Source organism: Protomyces lactucae-debilis (assembly GCF_002105105.1).
Source record: "Protomyces lactucae-debilis strain 12-1054 chromosome Unknown BCR37scaffold_3, whole genome shotgun sequence".
Taxonomy (NCBI): Eukaryota; Fungi; Ascomycota; class Taphrinomycetes; order Taphrinales; family Protomycetaceae; genus Protomyces; species Protomyces lactucae-debilis.
Genome location: NW_024467995.1, coordinates 157,850 through 180,284, shown reverse-complemented (window position 1 = coordinate 180,284; position 22,435 = coordinate 157,850). Strand labels below are relative to the sequence as shown.

Sequence of the window (22,435 nt, the reverse complement as noted above, 5' to 3'; positions counted from 1 at the left end):
TTGGCTTCAGGCGTCATTTGCAAGCTCCCTGATCGTCGTGTCCTCTTCGCGATCGGTGGCTCTGGCTGTGGAGATAGAGAGAAAGCTCGCTTGCGCAAGGTCGAAAGACGTGCAGCGCGTGGACCAAACTTGGTGACTTGTTCTGCAACGGCCCTAGCAATGACTCGATCGTCTGTTCCCTCCGGATGCGCTTCTACCTTCGTGGCTACCAACTGTAGCCACTGCTCGGATCTCTGTAATTTGTCGTGTTGCGGGTCGTACAAGAGCCAGTGCTCCTCGACGAGCTTGTTAACCACGGAAGTGAAATCATCCTGCCATTCATTGTAGGGCCGATGACCTCCTTTACCAAGTTCGGCTTCAACAAAATCGCCTGGAGGTTAGATAAGGGAAGTGCGAGAGTGACTACGTACGTAAGGTCTTTGTCAAAGTCTGACTTGAGCTGCTTCCACTTGCCGACTTGTGCTCGATTGCAGATACCGTAAGTACGAGCATATTTTGCAGCCTAAAGTCAGCCATAAACCGGCGATCGGGTAATGGGCTACCTGTGGTTGTCCATTGCAACTGCGGCCTACGGTACTCAGTAGACTGCCTTCAAGCGCAAGGTATTTATTTGCCGCAAGAGGTGTGCGTGTCTTGGATGCGTTGTCGTTGACCCAGCCTTGTAAAATTTGAGCCCCTGAATTTACGTTTGCACTTGCAACATTCGCGATCGACTCTTGAGACTCTACCCACCGTGAGTAAAATCAATCTCCGCCTTGATGTCGGCATCTGTCATTTCTGACCGCTTCTTGTACTCTCTCTTTTTGCTCTGCGCGGGCTTTGCAGACTCGCTTGACTCCTCCTGATCTTCAAGGCCGAGGATGAAATTCCATTCGTCTGTAAGGTTAGCGAGGCAAAGGCAAGAAATATCTGCCTACCTTCTGAGACGGGTTGTACACTGAGCTGAGGACGACGAAGAAGCACCATGCTGCTGAGTTTACTTTCTTTGTACTGCTTCAGCTCTTGCAAGCCAATGAGGCGGTTGAGATGTCGCTCATACTTCACCTAGACAGCATTAGATTGTGGGGAGCATCGACTCGACTTACGTCCACACGGAACCATTTTGGATTCTCAGGGTCTGACTTTGGATCATAGTAAGGGTGCTTCTTATCCCATGCCGAGTCATCTGGATAGCCTTCCTTGCAAATCGTGGCTAATCCCGCGATGCCAGTCTCTTTTCCAGCATTGCTAGAGTCAGCAATGATATGTTAAGGTCTGTCACGTACCTGTGGTAAAAGAAGACTTGATCATGGAGCTTCATGCGCGATCGCATTGTTTTGGAAGCTTCGGCATTGCGTACACCGTCCCAGCCATCGTGACCAAGTCTTTTCAAGTCATCGATGCTGAACTTGACATTATGACCATTCTCAAGACGGTCAGTGGGTTCTGCTTTCATGAGCCAGTAGCGCGGACCTGCTCCGTCGACCAGGTATTTTGACTTACTCTCTTGAACTTCCTTTTTGATTTCCGTCTTGGTCTCCTGGGTTTCGCCAGCATTTGACTTCACCTTCTTTGCCTGCTGGTTGACAGACCGCGTCATTCGTCGTTTTGGTGCCATGATGACAGATAGTCGTTGCCGTGAAGCAGAGAACAGCGTGGAAGCAGATTGTAGATGAACAGCTGGGAGACGTGATGCGCGTTGTGGGCAAAACCAGTGAGCCAAGCAGTGGCAACAAGCTAGTACTAGTAAAGGTATGCAGAATCAGAAGATCTCTGCAATAGCACAAGCAGGTCTCGAGCAAGTAGAGGTGTGTACAAGTGACAAGCCTACTAAGCTGTTGCGTTCCTGTAACTTCATTCGGCTAATTGTCACTCCCCAGACCGCGCCCGTATATCGCCACGTCGCGGTCAGAACTCGACAATCTGCACAACCTCACCTTGCAACACAACCATCATGAAGTTCCTAGGTCTCGTATCAGCTGCTCTTGCACTCGCAGGCACGGCCCTCGCTGAAGAGAAGCTCCAAATCGGTGTGACGCGTGCTGTGGCAGAGAGCGACTGCCCTCGCAAGACCAGGTGAGTTCCTTCCAGCTTCAGTCTTTGCAGACGCCAGGCACCGTACAGCAGCTCACAACAACAGGTCTGGCGATAAAGTGTCGATGCACTACCGCGGTACGCTCAAGGATGGCGGCAAGCAATTTGACGCTTCCTACGATCGCAACCAAGAGTTCAAATTCACTTTGGGGGCTGGACAAGTCATCAAGGGCTGGGACCAGGGATTGCTTGACATGTGTATCGGCGAGGCTCGTAAGCTCACTATTCCTGCTGAGCTTGGCTATGGATCTCAGGGTGCTGGCGGCGTCATCCCTCCCAACGCCGTTTTGGTGTTTGAAGTAGAACTCATGGGTGAGTTGAACGATGCTCTCTGCTGGACAAAGCTAACATCGCAGGTATTGAGGGCTACACGCCCCCTGCTACGCCTGATGCCGGCGGCAAGGTGGAATTGTAGATGGCAGTGTCTCAGGTAGAACTGCGCATGACTTCGGCAACCAACTTTGCAGCCATCTTCCTCTTTTCCTCCGGACTGAGATCTGAGCTGTGTTCCCTTGCTTGTAGCATCCGTTGCATGAGAGCCTCGAGCTCCTCCACCGAGGCTTCGTCCACATTGAGCTGCGAGCTGGCAATATCGTTACTGAGCAATGCCTGATTCAAATCTGCATCCTCCATGAGCATCTTCTCAATGTCCTGCTCATCCGCTTCGTTCAGTAGCTCGCTCCAGTCTGCGGCCTCGATGGCTTCCCGGGCCCTATCGATGCCTTGCAATTCACCAAACTCGTTCTTACCCTTGACCTCGCTCTGTATCAACTCAAAGCCGTTCTCAATACAGGTGTCCTCGATATCTAATTGGTCGTCCTTTTCTATTGGCGTGGTCTGCATGACGACCAACAGCAGTGTGCTGTCTGAGCAGCCATCTGCCACTCGCCTGACTTGTTCGATCGCCTCGGTCGCATTCGTGGCATCTGGTAGACACAAGACGATGGCGCCCAATAAGCTACGCACTTCATCAGCTTCACGACTTGTGTACATGTCTGCAAACTCATTGGGTGACTCATACTCATCTAGCCATATGTCTATTGTAGCTTTGTAGTACTTGTTGTCTATCGCCATCTGGTGGGTCAGACCCCCATGCGAACCTGAGGGGATTGAGTCTGGCAGGGAGCCCGTCAGTGCTTTGAGAAATGTGAGCTTGCCAGCCTTGCGAGGGCCGACGATGAGAATGCGTTTGCAGCTTGCCATCAGCGCCTAAGCATCGTCTATGGTCTGGTAGAAGTGTTTCTTAGCTTGCTTGTGCTTGATGACTGAGAGTTGCGACAAATTCAAATGCTGCAGCGCGACTCGACTTCATCGTACAACAAACGCGACAGAGCCGGGAGCTGTATTGAGTGCCGGGAAAGGGCTACTTGCTGGCAGTCTCACATGTCGACGCATGGCTCTTCTGCTTTCTATGCAATGTAAGCTTGCCATTCTGATCTGAAAACGGCTAATGACAGATCATTGCTACCGCCATCGCAACAAGCATGTCCGCCAATAATCGGGCATTTCTCAGGCCTGAAACAACAAGAGGTCATTGTTGCGACAGGAGCAACACTAACGGTGTACAAGGTCGATAACAACACTGGAAAACTCGTCAAATTAGCGAGTCATGAGGCATTTGGCATCCTGCGAACCATGGCAGCTTTTCGATTGACGGGTTCGAGCAAGGACTACGTCTTACTCTGCTCAGACTCGGGTCGTCTCTCTGTCCTTGAATATCGACCCGACAAGGCGTGCTTCACCAAGATACATCAAGAAACATACGGTAAGTCAGGTGTACGGCGAGTTGTACCTGGCGAATTCATGGCAGTGGATCCGAAAGGACGTGCAGTCTTCATTGCGAGCGTCGAGAAGAACAAGCTGGTCTATGTGCTTAATCGAGATGCTGCTGCTAATGTCACCATATCATCGCCACTAGAAGCACTGTCGCCAGGATCCTTGCTATTTCACTCCGTGGCGCTCGATGTCGGCTACGACAATCCGGTCTTTGCCACAATCGAGGTCAACTATAGCGACTCAGACCAAGATCCTACTGGCAGGGCGTATGAAGAAGTGCAAAAAACCTTGACGTACTACGAGCTCGATCTGGGTTTGAACCATGTTGTGCGTGAATGGACTGAGATTATCAATCGTCATGCAAACATGTTGATTGCGGTTCCTGGTGGGTACGACGGCCCTAGTGGCGTGCTGGTCTGTGCACCTGATGAAATTGTTTACATGCACAAAGGCCGTCCTTCAAGAAGAGTACCGATACCGCATCGTCGCGGTTTGCTTGAAGATCCGGACCGGCAGCGTAGAATCGTGGCGCACGTTACACAACTCTTGAAGGGCTCTTTCTTCCTCCTTGTACAGACAGAGGACGGCGACCTCTTCAAGCTCTCAATTGATCATTTCGAAGGAGATGTCACATCTATGAGAATAAAATATTTTGATACAGTGCCCGTTGCAACAGGCCTGACATTCTTCAAGTCGGGCTATCTGCTTGTGGCGAGCGAATTTGGCAACAGCCAGCTGTATCAGATCGAAAGGTTAGGCGACGATGATGACGAGCCAGAGTTCACGGAGACCTCAAAGCATGCTTCCTTTCAACCCACAGCTCTCACAAACTTTACGCTGGTTGACGAAATTGAGTGCTTCAACCCTATCCTTGATGCTAAAGTGCTCAATCTCACTCAAGAAGACGCACCACAGATCTACGCAGCTTGCGGCCGTGGTGCACGATCAAGCTTTAAGACAATTCGCAATGGTCTGGAAGTCAGTGAGCTCGTTGCCAGCGAATTGCCCGGCAAGCCGACTGCTATATGGACCACACAGTTGGCTAGAGAAGATGCCCATGATGCATACATTGTCTTGTCATTTACTGATGGCACACTCGTGCTTTCCATTGGTGAAACGGTCGAGGAATTAACGGAGACTGGATTCTTGACATCAGCGCCTACTCTTGCAGTACAGCAACTTGGCGAAGATGCGCTCATTCAAGTACATCCGAAAGGCATCAGACACGTCCAGCGTGATTTGCGCGTCAATGAATGGCACGCACCTGCACGGCGTACCATCGTTCAGGCAACGACGAACAATCGGCAAGTCGTGGTGGCCCTGAGCTCCGGAGAGCTCGTTTACTTTGAGCTTGATGAAGATGGCCAGCTCAATGAATACCAGGAGAAGAAAGAGATGAGCGGTGGTGTCACAGCGCTAGCGATTGGCGCTGTGCCTGAAGGTCGGCAACGAAATCCAGTGCTTGCTGTGGCGTGTGATGACTCGACTGTTCGAATCATCTCTCTGGATCCAGACAATACTCTGGAATCGCTCAGTGTACAAGCTTTAACTGCGCCTGCTAGTGCACTATGTATGGTGAGTATGGACGATGGACATGCGACAACAGTCTACCTCCACATCGGATTGCAAAATGGCATCTACTTGCGCACATCGCTGGACTCGACGGGTCAGCTGACAGACACTCGAACCCGCTTTTTAGGTTCAAAGCCAGTAAAGCTGTTCAATGTGAAGGTGCAAGAGCAGGCTGCAGTCTTGGCCCTCTCGTCACGCCCGTGGCTCGGGTACATCTGGAATTCTGCAATGCAATTGACGCCCTTGCAGTACGAGAATATTGACTTTGCAGCACCATTCTCGAGCGACCAGTGTCCAGAAGGGCTCGTTGGTATCAAGGGTCCATCTCTCAGGATTTTCACGATCGATAACCTTGGCAATAAGATGCGTGCTGAATCTCATCCTCTCAGCTATACGCCACGCAAGTTTGTCCAGCATCCAAATCAAGCCCTCTTCTACATCCTGGAAGCCGATCATCATGCCATGTCGGCAGACAAGCGCAGCAAAGCGATATCAGAGAAACAGAATGGCAGCGAGCATCAATCATTCCTTCCCGAACATGGACTTCCCTGGGCTGCGAACGGCTGCTGGGCGTCGTGTATCAGGATCTTCGATCCCAGCAAGCAGGAAGATGTGTCGCTTCTCGAACTTGAAGATGACATTGCTGCTTTCTGTGCCTGCATAGTCACTTTCGCCTCCCGCGGCAACGAGCTCTTCCTGGCCGTTGGGGCTGCTCAGGGCGCCGAGTTGATGCCAAAGTCATGCAAACAAGCATACTTGCTGATTTATCGAATAGTAGACGATGGCAGAGCACTAGAACTTGTCCACAAGACGGAAACGAGTGATATCCCTTTAGCACTTTGCGCGTTCCAAGGCAAGCTCTTGGTCGGTCTGGGCGGAGTCTTGCGCCTATATGACATCGGTCTGAAGCGTTGCCTTCGCAAATCAGAGACTGAAGTTACATCCAATAGTATCATTGGACTGGAAACGCAAGGCGACCGCATCGTCATTTCTGACAATGTCGAGGCTGTCACGCTGGCAGTCTACAAGCATAACGACAACAAGATCATTTGCTTTGCAAACGACACCTTGCCACGATGGACCACGGCATCCACTATGGTGGACTATGACACTATTGCTGGAGGCGACCGGTTTGGCAACCTTTGGATCGTGCGTGTGCCCAAGAATGTCTCTGAGCTTAGTGACAATGACACCACGGGCAATACGCTCATACATGAACGGCCGTACTTGCAGGGAGCGGCGCATCGCCTTGACACCTTGGCTCACTATCATATCGGCGATATTCCCACGTCCATCTCAAAGACTCAGCTTGTAGCAGGTGGCCGCTCTGTCTTGGTCATTACTGGCATCATGGGTAGCATCTCACTGCTGATTCCATTCGTTGCAAAGGAAGATGCAGAATTTTTTGCAGCACTAGAGACAAATCTCAGAACTGAAGATGAGCCGCTTGCTGGGCGCGACCACATGATGTATCGCGGGTACTATGCGCCTCCCAAGTCGGTGATTGACGGTGACCTCTGCGAACGTTATGCCTTGCTCTCCATCACGAAGCAGCGTATGATTGCAGGAGAGCTTGATCGCGATGTCGCTGAAGTGAAGAGTAAAATCGAGAATCAGCGTATCCGATTTTCCTAGTCTAGTGAGATGTTGATGCTGTATACAAGTAGAAATGTAATGCATGAGGCAACTGCACTCCCATCTGAACGCGAAAGGCTGAGCAGTGGCAAACTGACAGCCTTTATTTCTTCTTAGTCTTTATTCTAACTACATACCTTGACTCCTCAGGGTTTGCTCTAGCGGCTGTTTCACTTTCACTTCTTCCTCTTGCCTTCCTCTGAAGTCTCCATAACGTCTCACATGGATTCATGTCGTCCTCGTTCTTCGAATACCATGAACCGAGTATCGAGCAAATTTTGATACTCATCGCTTTCTTTGTCGCACTCGGCATCTTTACCGCTGCTTTTGAGCAGTATGCTGGAATCGGCCTACTTGGTCAAATTTTAGTCGGTGGCATCTTTGGCACGCCTCTCTCAAACATCCTCGCCGAGGATTGGCTGTCCACCTTCCTGGCCCTCGGGTATCTTGGCTTGATAGGACTTGTCTTCGAAGGCGGTTTGTCATCCCGCTTGGATCTCCTCTTTGCCAATCTAGGCATTTCTACAATTTGTGCAGCTACAGGTATTTTGGCACCAATAGCTCTTTCTATTCTCTTCATTCACATTGTGTTTGGCTATACCCTGCTTGAAGGATTCATTGCTGGAGCTGCCCTTTCTGCAACATCGCTCGGTACAACCTTTACGGTCCTCAAAGGTGCAACCATCGACCTCAGAAACGCGCGAATCGGAACCGTCTTGTCGAGTGCTGCAGTGATTGACGATGTAGTTGCCCTGGTTCTTGCCCAAGTCATCACATCGCTTGGAGGGAGCGACGGATCACCTCTTGGATGGGTCATTGGCCGTCCGGTTCTCTCTGCCCTCGGACTTGCCCTCGTTACAGTACCGCTGAGCTGGCTCTTGCGTCATCGCATCTTACCAGCGTTGCGTCAGTTGCGCAGTACAATACTCAAGCTGCTTAAAATCACACATGGAGAGAACCTGGCTGTCATGACAATACTGTCTTCTGTTTGGATCAGTATTGCAGCTTATGCAGGCACCAGTATTCTGCTTGGCGCATATCTGGCAGGCGTGATGGTCAACTATCTCGACCTGACTACTCCACCGGCGAAGCTCTCTCATCGTGCAACAAACACTGAGCTTGACACGCATCGGGTTGTCGTCAGGGAGCCTAGTTTTGCTGAGACGTTTGAGCACAGACTCGGAGTTGCGCAGACGCTCGGGAGCTGGTTCTTCTTCGCTAGTATCGGCTATTGCATTCCCATCCGCGATCTTTGGCAAGGAACGCTTGTGTGGCAGGGCATAGTGTACTCAAATCAACATGGTTCTTGGTAAGTTCTTGGTCGGCATCTGGCCATGCATGTTCGATGCAATCCAGCGACAGAGCTTGAAGCGAGGCATTTGGCCAGGCATCTTGCTAGGCAGCGGTATGGTTGCACGCGGTGAGATTGGCTTGCTCATCATCCAGCTTGGCATTGTCACTTCCGGCAAAGTCTCCAAAGAGGTTTTTATCGTAGCCATTTGGGCAATACTTCTCAATACGATTGTCGGACCCATCGCTGTGCGTCTTGTGGCTAGATACAAGGGAGACGCAATCATGGGCGGTCACTGGGGTTTCTCGCATGCGACACTTTAGATGATGTTCTTGATACACAAATTCTGGCAACTGGAATCTATTTGAATCATAGCTCAACCTTGTCTGTGACTTTTGCCTCTGCGCCTGCTGACGTAGCAACGACCTCTTCGACGACTTTGTTGATGGTTGTACTCGCACCACCCACGGCATCTTGTACTTTTGCAACCTTACCCCAGAAATCCTTGAAAGCCAAGTCAAATCGTGCTCCCAACAGCCACGCAAGAAACAAGGTCAATGCGCCCATCGCAAGCCAGAAGCCAATGACAATGACAATGACAGTCTTGACATCTTTGTCAATCTGCTTCTGCTCCTCCACTGAGACTTGATTGTCATCTGCTTTGCGCTGTTGGCTGATTGCCTTTTCCTGTGCTGCACTCGCTGCCATGTGTGCAGGAAATACATCGGCGACCCATTGCTCGATACGACCACACAACTCGCTGATGCGAAGAAAATTTGGATCCTCAGGCTTGTTCTTTGCATGAATCGATCGCGCATGTTCAACAAAAATATCCGCTACCTCCTTCAAATTGGTGGCTTGCATAATGAGACGGCAGGCCTTGCCTTTGCGGATTTTGACATTGCGCTCAAAGACTTGTGGATTGCGGAAGACGAGATCCATAGTTGCAATAGCCATGACTTGAGGGATTGCGCAAAAGTTGAAGACTGACTGATTGCGTAGGCCAGAAAGGTAGAAGAGAACATCGGTTGCATGCTCAAGCGCATTGCATGTCATTTCAGAAATACAGTTGAGCGCCTTTTCCCGGTTCGCTGGCAAGGTGAGCTCCTTTGGGTCCTTGGCATACTTGCTCCAAATATCCTTTGGCCAAAACAACCGTCCATCATCAATATCCTCGCGAAAGTCACGCGTAATGTTGGTCTTTTGCAGGAAAAGACCCATTGAGTTTGACAGACTCATAAGATCCGCATATTTCTTCGACTCGAGACCTGAACTGGCAAATAAGCGCGATAAACCTTCTCCGACAACACCTGCGACATAGTGACAGTACTGATCGTATTCCTCGAGTGTCGTGACGATGACAGTCTCGTCTGAATAATGCGCCATTCCATGACCCATATCCTTGGTGATGTCGGTAATCACGACTTGGTATTGCTTCTTGAGCTTCTTGAACTCCTTGATGACCACATCAAACTCCTTCAGAAGTAGAGCATCCTTCTCATTCGGCCCAGACTCGTGAAAGTTCCACCCGTCCTGCTGCAGTAGTGTGTAAAATTCCCGCAGGAGTGGCAACTTTCTATCGAGCGGCAGCGTCATATCATCCTCGATGGTATCGAGGCCACGAAGAACCAAGTAGAAGAGCATGACGGCATCTCGCAGTTCGTCGCTCAGTTCCTGCACAACGGTGGAAAATGAACGCGACGTGAGGTCGAGGAAGAAGTAGCATCGCTTGAGTGAGTCGCTCTCCTTGTTTGGGTCTCGCGCATTCAGAGGATCTCTCCAGACTTTGTATTGTACGATTGCGCGCGTCTCTGTTGGATGCAGCAAGAGATCGAGAAGACCCATGGCGTGGTCGTGTATGCGTGACTTGGTTGATGTCCGGGGAAAAACAAAGACGAAAAGGTGGTCTGAGGACGAGTGGGATATTCTGGCAGAGTCCGGCTAGCTAGGCTAGGTGTCTGTCTGGAAAGTATCAAGGCAAGGATAGTGAAGGCAATAGGAAGGATGAAAGCAGTATAGTATGGGGCGCGCTAGACAGTACATCAATCTATGGCTTCAAGACATGTGGACCACCCTTTATCCTCGACAGGTCTCCAACGAGACCCAGCAATGAAAAAGAATCGGCGTCGCAAGCATGGAGTGCAACTGCGAGGACACCTGTGCCAGAGAATCGCAGAGGCAAGCCAACCACGAGACCCCGGCGCGTTCCAAGAATTTGATAATCGTAAAAGTCTCCTTAGAGACGTTCCAGCGATTAAACTGAAAAGAACAGATACTACACTTGATCTAAGCCAAAAGCTGGAAATGACAGTTAGCATCACCTGTGCTTGAATATTGGGGTGCAATTCTTACGCAAAGAAAACTTGGGGAATTGGAAAACGGCGGCAGGCGCGTCTTCTTATACCAAAAGACTCCTGAAGCACGTGAGCAGCCATGGAATTCTCACGCTCAGAATCTGCTGCAACTATAAGACTAAGCACTGAAAGCACTAGTAGGCTACTGTGTACAGAAGTACTGGTATTGCAGGCATGCAGGCAGACGGCAGGCTATAGACCACTGAAGCAGAGCATCACCCACAGGGCCAGCCTCAGCCATCCTAGTACCGCCGACGCTTGTAATCACCGCCTGTACTACGATCGCGTGACTTGCTGCGTCGCTCCCACTCATCCCTTCCCGACCGACTCGCTCCATAGCGGTCCCTGCTGCGATCGCGGTGCTCACCATATTCGCCTCTTGACGTGCGCTGCTCTGCATACCGGTCACGGCTACTCGCATATGCATTCGCAGAAGGCGCAGCAGCAACTGCCGGTGTAGCCGCAAGCCATGGTGCGGCTGGTGCAGCTGCATGGGAGGTAATGGGAGGTTGATAGTGTGCGTGCTGCGCAGCGCGTGGGTCCAATACTTCACCACCAACAGGGGCGCCATATGCCGGTCCACGCTCGCGAGAACGGTCTCTATAGCTGGAAGGTGCAGGTCCTCTTGAATGACTTCTCGGTCTGTCGTAATCCCTTCTCGGTGCTGCACTGGACGTAGCATATCGGGAACTAGGTGCCGTAGGAGCACGCGAGTCTCTGTAATCACGAGCAGGCGCTGCAGGCTGTTCAAAGCCAATTCCAGAGCGGCCTTGTCTTGGCCGTGTGTCCATGGCAGGTGGTGCACCGTAGCGTTCTGCAGGGCGTGCGTAAGCACTGCTTGATGGTGCAGCAGGAGCAGCATCACGAGTATCGGTGCGACCATTGCGGTCACTTGACCGTCCTCGAGGTGCACTGCTACCAGTGCGATCGGTCCCTCGATCACTTGTATACCTGCCTGCAGCTGGCCCAGACGGCCCTCTGCTGTAGTTGCTCGGAGCATGGGAATACGTATCGATCCTGCGCGTTGGCTTTGTATAGTGCCGTCCACCGAGTCCGCCACCGAGCGACCTGGGCTTCCAGTTCTTGACTGTGCGTCCTCTCTCGACATCCACGCATATCCGCCGGTCTTTGATTTTAATGCCATCCGTCTCTTTGTATGCAGTCTTCATGTCGCGTTCGTGTTCAAAGACAATGAAGGCATAGCCTCGAGACTTGCCCGTATCCTTCTCATTGACAAGCCTGATGCGATCAATGGCTCCATACGGCTCAAAGACTGTCCGCAGATCCGACTCTGTCACGCTATACGCAAGCCGAGACACGAAAAGCGTCTTGTAGGGATCTCCACGCACTTCAGGGTCTTCTGCTGGGTTATACTGCTTAAGCCTCTCTGTAAGCTTCGCTTCAAATGTTTCCTTTCGTTCGCGCCTCTTGCGTTCTTGTTGCTCTTGATGCGTTTCTGTTGGGACATAGCCGTCGTCTTGACCCAGTAAATGGACATACTCTGCAATACCAGTGATGGCCCGCGTCTTGCGCTTCTCCGGCGCCACGTCCGTAGGTTGAACATAGCGCAACGGTGCTCGCGCTGCAAAGAGGCCGATCAGCGGCGGTCCGAGCTGCTTTGTTAGTCGGTTGTAGAAGAAGCAGGAAGGAGACGTACCAGAGCAGACGACATGGCGTCACAATGCAGTTGCTTGCTCTCCTGCAAAGCACTCTGTTGAAGGAGCCTGGTTGAGTGTGTTGCTTGCTTTCGTCGTGTCTGGAGGATTCGCACGACTCAAACTTTGGCGAGAACAGCGACCATCAAACCTTCGTCTCCCTTTCTACAAGGCAAGCATGAGCGTCGCCATCAGATCACAAGTTGCCAAGGCGCGGAATGGTGTCGGAGCATTCATCCTACAGTGCAAGAGAATCGAGCTTGGCTATTGCGATTGGGCAGGTTCATCACGCGGCATGAAGTGAGTTGCTTCTCGTTGCATCTCTCTATCTCCTCAAGCTCCGGTGTAGGGGAAGGCATAGAGCATGAGCTACAATGAAGATCTTTGCTGACCTCTCTAGTCAATTTTTACAAAGAGATCTAGCCAAGTTTGCTTCAGCGCATCCTCAGATTGAGTTTGTCATTGCGAAGCGGCCACACCGGCACCCGATACTAAGAGGAGAGTACATCAACGGCAGGGAAAAGGTCATTTGCGTACGAAACCTCAAATCGAGTGAGATATTGTCAAAACTCAACCTCCTTCGCGATGCGAGTGGCGCCAAGCTTAAGAAGTTCAAGCATCCGGTAGAAAGTACCAACGAGAGTGTGCGTGGTGTCTGGTCACCATTCGCAGAGACCAGCAGCAAGCATGAGATTTGAGTCCAGAGAATCATTGGCAATACTCCTACAAAGCTTCACTACCTTCAAGCATATGAACGCTTCATCGACAGGCCTAGCCTTTATCGAGGTATGCTTGCAACCATTGTCCTTCATAGCATCATACGTATCAAGATTCAGCCCATGCAGTCCCAGCGTGCCCCAGCTCGCTTGTCAAGAGTTGCCAGTAGGTGATAATAGCGCGAGAAGCGATTGTTGATGAGTCTTGGGTGGCAAAGGAGGTGCTTGTTCAGCAGGCTTTTGCTTCAACAAGGAAAATAATGCCGCAGGCTGTGAGCCTTCCACGGGCGCGGCAGGAAAAGGTGGTGCAGGCGGCTTGAGCGCACCAAGCAAAGAGGCAAGGTGCTGGGACTGACTTGGCTGGGCTGGCTGTTGCGCATACTGGTTGGGTGAATATTGAGGGTGCTGAGGTCGCTGAACTGGCGCTGAATAGTCTTGAGACTTGGGTTGTGGTTGTGGCCAGCTCTGGTCTGCATCAACATCGTGCTTCGCTGTGGCTGAAGGGCCTTTGAACAAATGGAGTAGCGAGGCTTGCGAACCAGCTGGCTCTGGTCTTACACCGTTTATAGGCTGCGACATCTGATTCGCCTGAGAAGCAACTTCGTTTACACGCTCTGGCTGCACAAGATGTTTGATAGAAGGCGGTGGCGTTGAACGAAAAAGATTCAGTAAGGACACTTGCTGGCCACTTGGAGAAGCTGCTGGCTGGCCTTGAACAGTGCTCTGCGCGTGAGGCTGCCGCTGAGATCCCTGTGAATGCAAATTCACTTCCCGCATTCGTTCGGACACTTGTTCAGCTGACCGTTGCATTGCTGGCTGCACAGGCACAGGACTCTTGAGTAGATTCAGCAAACTCATCGACTGCGCGTGGCTCGGGACCCGGGTAGACGAAAATATCTGTAGTGGTCGCGCATTCAAGGGATCGACGGGGCTCTCATCAAGATGCCCAGTTTCTCTTGCTACGACAGGGTTCTCTTGTGCCAACATCTCCTCCTGAGCCGATTCATCCTGTGCTTGTGCTGGTGCTTTTGGCTTCAAGATGGCGAGAAGCGAACCAGCATTTGGGTTTGCTGTCTTTCGTGATGGCGAAGAAGAGGTAGCCACTGGCATAGGTACCGCACGCACAGGCTGTGGCGAAGCAAGAACAGGCGCGTACCTCTGCGGACTCGAAAGCTGCTGGACAGGTCCAGCATGCGCGGAGTGAGGTGATCCATGCATCATGGGTGTTTGTGGGTGGAGGGCAGGATGCATACCCATCAGATGTTGTTGTTGCAAGAGATGCAGATTGGGTGGCGGCATTGGGTGCATTTGCTGAGCGAATGGACCAGAGGGAACAACCATGAATGGGGGCGGCTGCATATGTTGAGCAGGATACGGGGGCATGCCAGGGAAGCCAACAAACATAGGTGGACCAGGCGGATACATGCCAGGCGCATGACTCGGTGGCGCGTAGTGCGTTTGTGGGGAATGGCCCTGGAACATGGGATTTGGCCCTGGCGGTGGTTGTGGCATGCCAACAAAAGGTTGATGCATCGTATCTTGCACAAGCCGTGGGTCAGAAAAGCCTGGAGGCCGGGCTGGGGAGCCATGCTGTAACATCGAATCAGAAATCTGAGGAGCTCTGTCAAATTGAGAAGGCGTCGTCGCTTCTTGCACAGGCGCATCAGCAGAGCGTCCCTGAAGCATGGCCAAAAGATCATGCTTGCTCGGCGTGTCATTGAAAGCCTTGCGCTCAACAGGGCCTTCTGGTCGTTCGGATATGCCCAGGAGCAACTTGAGGGCCTGACTAGATTCGTCAAAGCTCACTTGATCCTCTAGTAGAGTTGGCACATCAACGACTGGGTCCACGACCACTTCTGCCCCTGAAGCCTTCGTCTTCTTTGCCTTTTTGTACCGTTTGATCCAAGTTCTGAGCGGCCCTAGAAATGGAGCCACCATATAATACTTCTTCTTTGTAGCATTGGTTGATCGTTGCGCCTCCTTGTTGTACGTTGGCAAGTCGTCCAGTTTGAACCAGTCGATTTTACCAATCTCTTTTCGTGTTTGTGGCTCAAAAGATGTATCCATGGGCACTTCACGCACAATGTATAGCTTCACTTGCTGTTCTTTGATGACCATTTCGATAAAGTCATTTGATTTGACAAGGTCAGAGATGTCGAAGCCACACTCTTCTCTGATTTCCCTGACGGCACAATCAGAGTCGTCTTCATCCTTATCGATCTTGCCCTTGGGGAAGCCCCAGCCGGCGCTTGACTTCCAGCCCCGAACGAGCACACACTGCGTCATGTCGTGATTCAGCATGATGGCCCCACGCACCGGCACGCGAATCTTGTACTTCATGAAATCATCAAAGGCTGTCTCGTGTTGTTCCTTGAATGGCCATAGCATAGGGCAATGTGAAAACAAGGCTGCTGTGAATTGCCGAAGGTTGACGGATGGCAGCGCTGGATATTGAGGCCGGAAGAAGTCTTCGTAGAACCAATGTGCTTGCTCGAGGGCAAAGCAAATGCGCGTCACATCGCTGAGCTCTTCCTCCGGTAGATTGATGATGAAGCGAGCAGAGAGGTCATCCAAAATGACGTCCAGTAGTTGTGAGAGCTCTTCTGTGTTCATGGCTGCTACTCAGGTGCGCACTAATGAGGCGCGTATATGCTGGCTTATCTCCTTTTGGATTTTGCAGTATTCACAGACAATAGAGGCCCGTCGTTTGTCTAATCTCTTGGTCCTTGAGTCTTGCGTTGTCGTCGTCGTCTTGCGGAGTCTTCTCTTGCGCTTCCCAACCACCACACATCCCAGGTTCTTGCTTCAAGGCTTGATCCTAGAGCTCGAGGGGAGAAGCAAGCAGGAGACTCAGCGGACTGCAAGACTCAATCAAACATGCCTCGCAAGATATCCACATCATTGAACCACTATCTGTTCTTCTACAATGCAGCAGAAGTTGTCATGTGGGGGGCCATCTTATTGAGACTCTTCCTAGTGACCAGGTCGAGTGGGTACAAGGAAGCCCACGACAACCTCTCCAAGCATCTCATTTTCGTGCAGTCAACGGCCATTCTGGAGGTGCTGCATGTCGCCCTTGGTTGGGTCCCTTCACCACTCCTGACAACAGCGACGCAGGTTGCCTCGAGGCTGCTGCTCGTCTGGGGCATTGATTACCTCTTCCCTTACATCACTCGTGAGTCTTATGCTTATTCGAGCATGGTCGTTGCCTGGTCCATTACGGAGGTCCTTCGTTACTCCTACTACGCCATCAACCTGCGTCAAGCTGTACCGCAAGCCCTTCTCTGGGCTCGCTACACACTCTTCTACGTCTTGTATCCAATGGGTGCAGGAAGTGAGGCCTGGCTTGTCTACAAGTCTCTCACTGCCGCAAGGGCAAAGTCGCCTCTTTACGCCAACAGTCTCATTGCTATCCTATTCATCTACGTTCCTGGTTTCTACTTCCTGTACACGTACATGATTGCACAGCGTCGCAAGATGTTCAAGAGACAGGGGAAGAAACCCACAAAGTAAAGGACTGCAAGGGCTGGAGGCTGCAAAAGAAAGTAGTTGGAATAAGAAAATCACTGCAACGCTAGACTAAATCGTCAATCATGATGGCTTTGACTGCCACTCTCGTTTCATCCTTGACAGAAGATCCTTGTGATCCTCTTTGTTCACGGACAAAGCCAGATTGCTTGATGTCCGCCCCAGTCTCTTCCAAATCAATGACGAGTCCTGGGTAATACGCTTCAGCCTTGAATTCATCATAATTACTGCCAAGCAGTGCAAGCTTTTTTTGTAAGGCACTGGCATGACGCTGCAGCTCTACCTCCTGCTGTCGCGCAATCTCTTCTTGCTGAGACGCCAAGATGTGCTTGCGGGTGCCGATGTAGATGAGACAGTTGATGCCACCCAGCATAGAAAAGACGATACACGCACCCATGAGCATACCATGATTAGGAACTTGTCCTGCCATGGATCTTATGCGTGTGATGGCGAGCGGCATTGTACCAAGTGCATAACTCATGGGATATAAAAACATCGTCTTGGCCACTGTTGACAGTCTCGTGCTAGAACTGTTCCGGCTGCGATCCGTCTTGCGACTCTGAATAATGAGATAGATGCCGAGCGATGGATAGATGATCAGAGAAACGGCCATGGCGAGTAAAAGGAAGATGTAGTGCAGGTAGAGCTTTTCCCAAGAGTACTGGACAGCGATCCAGCACCAGACGCCAGCGTTGCCATAAAAGCCTGGTTTGAAAGCTGGTGGAACAACTGCCATGAGCAGTGCACTGAGCCAGACGAGCGAGATGACCCAGCGTAAGGCTACTTGGGGAACATTTGGATTTGATGGTCTGATAAAGTGGAGAGCCGTGTTGGCGGCGATGAGAATGACAAACATGGATGTTGCCAAATCTCCCATCTGGATGAGATGTCCTTGCGTTGAGCAGGCGGCACTGTCTGTTTGCACCTGGCCGATGCGAAGCCAGTGAAACTCGATCAAAAATCCGAGGGATTGTAAGAAGTCCGAGAATATGAGGTTTGTGATGAGAGTGATGTCTGTGGTAAGCAATAGTACATGGACTGCTGGCAACTTACTTTGTGAATGTAGTACACTCCATTTCTTGTAATACCGGTGGTACAAGACAAATGCGAGTAGAGAAGCGGTCGAGAGACAGTTGCAGAGGCCAAAGATCGCAATCATCTGTTGTCAGTCACGGAAGCCTTTGCGCTTCAAAGACCGTACGGTTATAGTCGAATGAGCTTCGCTCATCGTAATTGCAACCATCTTACAACGGCGCAGACACGATGCAATCTAGATGACTGTTCTTCTCGAGTATTGGAGGTTCAAGCAGATAGCTACCGGCGCATGTCGCTAGCGCAGAGTACAGTGGTCAGTTGTAGTTGCACAGGCGCGGGGTCAGTCGTTGTTTATGAGGCAGAGCCGCAGAGAAGGTGTCCATATACTCGCACGCGGCAGAAGGGCATGCGACGACCGCTCGCTGCCATGTACGGATGCGCGCGCTGTGGAAGCTGGGGCTGTTGACAAAAAGGCGATGCGTCCAGCCGGCCAACTGAATCTAGAATCTGGAAATGAGACACCCGCCGAAATACTTGCACCAATGACGAAAAGGGCCAGCTCGCACAAGTTGAATGGCCAAGCAGGACAAGTTGGACAACTCGTGAATCGTGAGTCGTGAGTCGTGACTCCTGAGAGACTCGTGAATCATAGACTCGGCGCAGTGAGCGAGCTCCCAGACTACTCGGCTGCCGCTAGTGTACATCGTCATTTGTTTGCTTCAGCACTAGTGCAGCTCATACATGGCCTATTTCGAATAAGGCCATTCAGCTTGTCATGTGTCAAGCTTAAACCGCTATGGCCTGTGCGTTTACACCATCATGGCCGTGAAGTGACAGTTGACTGACGGGTCTTTAGCGTTCGTCGACACATAATGTCATGAGTCATGACCTGGCATGCTGTGTCAGGCCTCAGGGCGCAATGATTCGTATGCCGGGAAGAACTCCCTTGTTCTCCCTTGTGCCCACTGCTGCCAGTCCATCGTCAGAGTCTTTTGATACTCGATATTCGAGAGTCAGTCAAAGGCTCAATGTGGCTTGAACAGCATTCTGAACAATCCTAGCTAGCGGCTAGATCAGGACGATAGAGACCAAAGCGGCCGCGAGGGCCCAGTATCGCTTCTGAATACCCGAAGCGGATATAGATGTCGATAGAAATCATATGCGTCCCTTAGAAGTTAGAACTTAGAAGCCCAGGACTTCGGAAGTTTTGGTTCTTTTGGAATCTCCTTCGCCTATTTCCGTCAGCGAAATAGGCGGGTGGCGGGGGCCTAGACTCCTGCGGCCTGCCAAGTTCTCAACGGCTGTCAAATAGATCGCTTAACTTCTTAAGCTATTTTAATCCCGCGGTCGGAAGACTTTGGACGAAGAAGGGATAGCACAACTTGCAAGAGTGCGAATCGAAGTCAGGCATTCATCGCATAATTGTCGTCATATTAACCCAAATGTATGCCAAGATGACGTCTAATGAATTGTAGACATGTGCATTGGCGACGAGGCGGCGGTACTCAGGCGAATGGTCCGCGTCATCTACCGCGATGGGTATTAGGAGATCAAGGGACCAGGACGCAAGCTTTGATCAAGGCCTGGTAATGGTATCGATTGGCAGCATGGCACTCAATTGCAACTGTGAGGTGCCTTTGCTGTCAAGTTGAAGCTCTAAAGGGAGTCTCATTTGGCTTTAGTTGATTTGTCCATCTTACGGCTGTCCACAGTTCACCAGGTCGAGGGAGGGAGCTGGCGCTGCGTGTAGTTGGGTCTGCCGTGGGTCAGTCCTCGATCTGATAAAGTCACGTGCAATCAGATAAATATGCCAATCTCATCTCCGCAGACAGAGATAGCACAACTATATACCCCGGGCCTTGCGCTACAAAGCGAGCTGTCGCCGCCATAGAAGTGCAGTGTAGAGCAGCAGGTCATGCCGCCAAAGGCACCGACACTCGCCATGAAGCCCAGTGCTTCACCTGCTGCCAATTCGCCACAAACAGGCGATGTCACAATACAGACGACCAAGTCTTGGGTATTACCAGAGAGACCAAAGCCGGGACGTAAGCCAAGTACCAGCAATCCACAAACGAAACGTAAGACTCAGAATCGAGATGCTCAACGTGCATTTCGAGAGAGACGGGCGATGCGTGTGGGTGAGCTTGAGCAGCAAATCAGGACCATGGAAGCAGACCATCGTGCGCAATTAGAAGCAGTCGAGCTGGAAAAGACAACATTGTTTCAGGAAGTCTCTCGTATGAGAGAGATGCTTGAGAGTTTGCAGAGGGAGAATACCAAGCTGCGTCTTGCCTCGCTTACTCGAGCAGACAGCCTCACAGAGCCAAGCCCACTACGACACACACTCCAAACGCACCATGGCATGCGTCCTGGCCAGCAAGTAGCCTCTCCCTCACCTTCTATCGAAGCATCATCTCCAAGACGGCCTTCCATCAGCTTCTCCAGTATTGACGAAGCATTCCTCGGCCAAGCTGTACCACTGCCCAGGCGCACGAAGCGTACCGCGGGAGCAGGCCTTGACCTCTCCACCGGCTACATCGGACAATTAAAACGCGTCAAGACGGAAGAAGCCATCATTGAGCAAGACTTCACGACTGCAAACTTGCCATACAAGCTACGACCCGCTGAACAGGACGGCTGTGGCTTTTGCTCAGATGGTACGCCGTGTCTATGTGCTGAGGCTGCACAGTCGGCAGCCAAGTCACTCATCGCTGTCAAATCTCGCTCAAACAGTCGTGATGGTATTAGTGCATTGGATACGCTTGCTACAATTGCTGAGGAAGACAATGGTTTGTGTACCGGTAACCCGGGAAGCTGCAAACAGTGCCAGCAAGATCCAATGAGTACGCTATTTTGCCGCACGTTGGCATCCCAGTCGCCACCTAGCATGCCCGTTCACTCACGCACGCCATCGGAAAGCGGTAGTACTCGACCACTCTTGCAACGAGCGAACTCATTGACCTTCACGACCTCTTCACTCAGGGACAGTACGCCACCGCCACCTTCCACAACACAGCAAGCATTCATTCCATGCTCAGCAGCCTATCAGACACTTTCGAGACATGCCAACTTTGACGACTCGGATCTCGGGCAGCTTGTGTCTGGGTTGCGTGTGGACAAGGCCGATGGACGTGGCGTGTCTGTTACGTCTGTGCGAGATGCGTTGAGGTCTCTCGACCGTGGCTTTGATCGTAGTGCATAGGCCATTCATGCATTAGCATAGCGTGTGTAGAGAGCACTCATTCTCTGACTTGCGAACTTCTTGTCGACTGTCCGACCTGCAAGTACCATACACTTGGATTGGCCTTGACGAGCTAAGAATGCGTCCTTGGACTATCCAAACTGATAATGGGATTGCTGCTTCAGCCATTGAAACCATACTGCCTTTTGAAGTTGATCCAGTCAACGGCTTTATCAGGGGTCAAATAATTGATCCTGAACTGATTCAAGGACAACTCGCCACGAAGCTGCTCCATCGCCTCAATCGCCTGTTCAACATTCGCAATGCCCGGCAAAGCAGCCACCTCATCAATCGCATCAATAATGGCCTTTCTCTTGTAATAAAACTTGCGATCCGTCGGACTCGTACACCAATTCTCGAGGCCGTATTGGTCATTCAATGAAGCAATGCTAGGGTACTCTTCATTCCCAACATGCCATTCGCGCCAAGCTTCAGCGACCGTCTTGACTTTATAGCGATCCTTCTCGAGTGGATTGGCAATAGAGCTAGCTTGATGTAACGTTGTGGCACCGGGTGTTTGTCTATTCGGCGTCCCCTGTGACATTCTCGTACTGGGCGCGATAGGCGCAGGTGTCGCCGATTGCCTTGCTTGCGCTGGATTGGACCCGACTGGCGCAATACGAGTATTTCGCGTAGGAGCAGGTTGTGGCGTTCCAGTGCTGAACATGGAGCGAGGCTGCTCGCTTTGCACACTCAGTGTATGAGGTGCAACAGCTGCAGGTGGCATGAACTGTCCTAACGCAGGTTGTTGTGCGCCGAGTGACGGAGCCATGGGCATAAAGGAGACGCCATTTTGTGTAAAGTTGGAATACTGCTGCAATGCGTTGCACATGTCGGAAAAGCCATGCATGAGCAGTCCAATTGTTGCGTCCAGTCTCCTCTTGGACTCTTGTTGAGCCATCTCTGACATGCGCGCATTATGTTCCATTCTTTGTATTGTCTGTTCGAGGGATGCGATTTTAGTTAGAAGTGGTGATTGAGACTGGTCGCCCGCTTGTCGCAGGGAATCATTCGCTAATGATTGCGGAGGCTGCATGACTGATGGCTGTTCTGTCGATAACACAGCCTCCATAGTGTCCTCGCCCGTAGCTTGAGTCGCGCTTGCTCCAGTCACTGGCGCAGTCTTTCTGCGACGCGTCCGTGCAGCTTGCGGGTTATCCTGCGCACGCAACTTGATGAGCTCGCGAACACGAGGCGAGTACGGGTCTGGACTATCATTGATGCCAGCCTCAGTTTGCTCTGTCCATAGTTGCTTGACTGCCATGACCGCCAGCTTGATGGTGGTCGCTGCCAACCCAGGCTTACTGCCATCCGGTAATCTCGAGCTCCCAATATCACACTTTCGCTCCCACAAATCTTGCACGATGAATGCTGCACATCTATCGGGTGTGACTAGCCTAGCTGTACCGTGAGGGCCAGGATCTTCATATCGCGCATCACAAAACTCATTCCAAACACGTTGCCAACGGCCATAGGCGAGTGTTGTGCGAGGTACGTGCTTTTGTGCGGTGCCTCCCAATTGAGCCGCCGCTTCCATATCGAGCTCCATGGGCGCTTGT

At 51.5% G+C, this 22,435-nt stretch overlaps 10 protein-coding genes across 10 annotated transcripts; 6 read left to right on the top strand and 4 right to left on the bottom strand.

Annotated features, from left to right (window-relative positions):
• Positions 1 to 1,933: 1,933 nt before the first annotated feature.
• Positions 1,934 to 2,507, top strand: BCR37DRAFT_343805 (uncharacterized protein; the record flags this gene model as incomplete). Its single annotated transcript, XM_040867526.1, has 2 exons — positions 1,934 to 2,055; positions 2,120 to 2,507. 2 exons carry the CDS (start codon positions 1,934 to 1,936, stop codon positions 2,505 to 2,507), a joined length of 510 nt encoding a protein of 169 aa, XP_040727349.1.
• Positions 2,508 to 3,368: 861 nt separating this feature from the next.
• On the top strand, positions 3,369 to 7,117 carry BCR37DRAFT_376713 (CPSF A subunit region-domain-containing protein). The gene is made up of 2 exons (XM_040868659.1): positions 3,369 to 3,491; positions 3,531 to 7,117. Exons 1-2 carry the CDS (start codon positions 3,457 to 3,459, stop codon positions 7,054 to 7,056), a joined length of 3,561 nt encoding a protein of 1,186 aa, XP_040727348.1. The 5' UTR covers positions 3,369 to 3,456; the 3' UTR covers positions 7,057 to 7,117.
• Positions 7,118 to 7,286: 169 nt separating this feature from the next.
• On the top strand, positions 7,287 to 8,670 carry BCR37DRAFT_390962 (Cation/H+ exchanger; the record flags this gene model as incomplete). Its single annotated transcript, XM_040870935.1, has 2 exons — positions 7,287 to 8,365; positions 8,421 to 8,670. 2 exons carry the CDS (start codon positions 7,287 to 7,289, stop codon positions 8,668 to 8,670), a joined length of 1,329 nt encoding a protein of 442 aa, XP_040727347.1.
• A 46-nt stretch (positions 8,671 to 8,716) lies between these two features.
• On the bottom strand, positions 8,717 to 10,192 carry BCR37DRAFT_343977 (isoprenoid synthase domain-containing protein; the record flags this gene model as incomplete). Its single annotated transcript, XM_040867538.1, has 1 exon — positions 8,717 to 10,192. The coding sequence occupies one exon, from the start codon at positions 10,190 to 10,192 to the stop codon at positions 8,717 to 8,719; it is 1,476 nt and encodes a 491-aa protein (XP_040727346.1).
• Positions 10,193 to 11,573: 1,381 nt separating this feature from the next.
• On the bottom strand, positions 11,574 to 12,326 carry BCR37DRAFT_336538 (U1 snRNP-associated protein Usp101; the record flags this gene model as incomplete). Its single annotated transcript, XM_040867233.1, has 1 exon — positions 11,574 to 12,326. A coding segment is annotated over one exon (753 nt), but the record flags the coding sequence as incomplete, so codon positions are not given.
• Positions 12,191 to 13,140, top strand: BCR37DRAFT_206390 (thioredoxin-like protein). Its single transcript, XM_040866396.1, has 2 exons — positions 12,191 to 12,656; positions 12,757 to 13,140. The coding sequence occupies exons 1-2, from the start codon at positions 12,535 to 12,537 to the stop codon at positions 13,052 to 13,054; spliced, it is 420 nt and encodes a 139-aa protein (XP_040727344.1). The 5' UTR covers positions 12,191 to 12,534; the 3' UTR covers positions 13,055 to 13,140.
• BCR37DRAFT_376709 (Dcp2, box A domain-containing protein) lies at positions 12,818 to 15,816 on the bottom strand. Its single transcript, XM_040868658.1, has one exon. The coding sequence runs from the start codon at positions 15,683 to 15,685 to the stop codon at positions 13,226 to 13,228; it is 2,460 nt and encodes an 819-aa protein (XP_040727343.1). The 5' UTR covers positions 15,686 to 15,816; the 3' UTR covers positions 12,818 to 13,225.
• A 14-nt stretch (positions 15,817 to 15,830) lies between these two features.
• On the top strand, positions 15,831 to 16,622 carry BCR37DRAFT_206579 (tyrosine phosphatase-like protein). Its single transcript, XM_040866397.1, has one exon. The coding sequence runs from the start codon at positions 15,950 to 15,952 to the stop codon at positions 16,583 to 16,585; it is 636 nt and encodes a 211-aa protein (XP_040727342.1). The 5' UTR covers positions 15,831 to 15,949; the 3' UTR covers positions 16,586 to 16,622.
• Positions 16,616 to 17,989, bottom strand: BCR37DRAFT_206059 (uncharacterized protein). Its single transcript, XM_040866387.1, has 3 exons — positions 17,802 to 17,989; positions 17,654 to 17,759; positions 16,616 to 17,614 (listed from the first exon to the last, which is right to left on the bottom strand). The coding sequence occupies exons 1-3, from the start codon at positions 17,841 to 17,843 to the stop codon at positions 16,647 to 16,649; spliced, it is 1,116 nt and encodes a 371-aa protein (XP_040727341.1). The 5' UTR covers positions 17,844 to 17,989; the 3' UTR covers positions 16,616 to 16,646.
• A 2,451-nt stretch (positions 17,990 to 20,440) lies between these two features.
• Positions 20,441 to 21,280, top strand: BCR37DRAFT_376706 (uncharacterized protein). Its single transcript, XM_040868657.1, has one exon. It carries the CDS (start codon positions 20,475 to 20,477, stop codon positions 20,835 to 20,837), a length of 363 nt encoding a protein of 120 aa, XP_040727340.1. The 5' UTR covers positions 20,441 to 20,474; the 3' UTR covers positions 20,838 to 21,280.
• Positions 21,281 to 22,435: the final 1,155 nt, after the last annotated feature.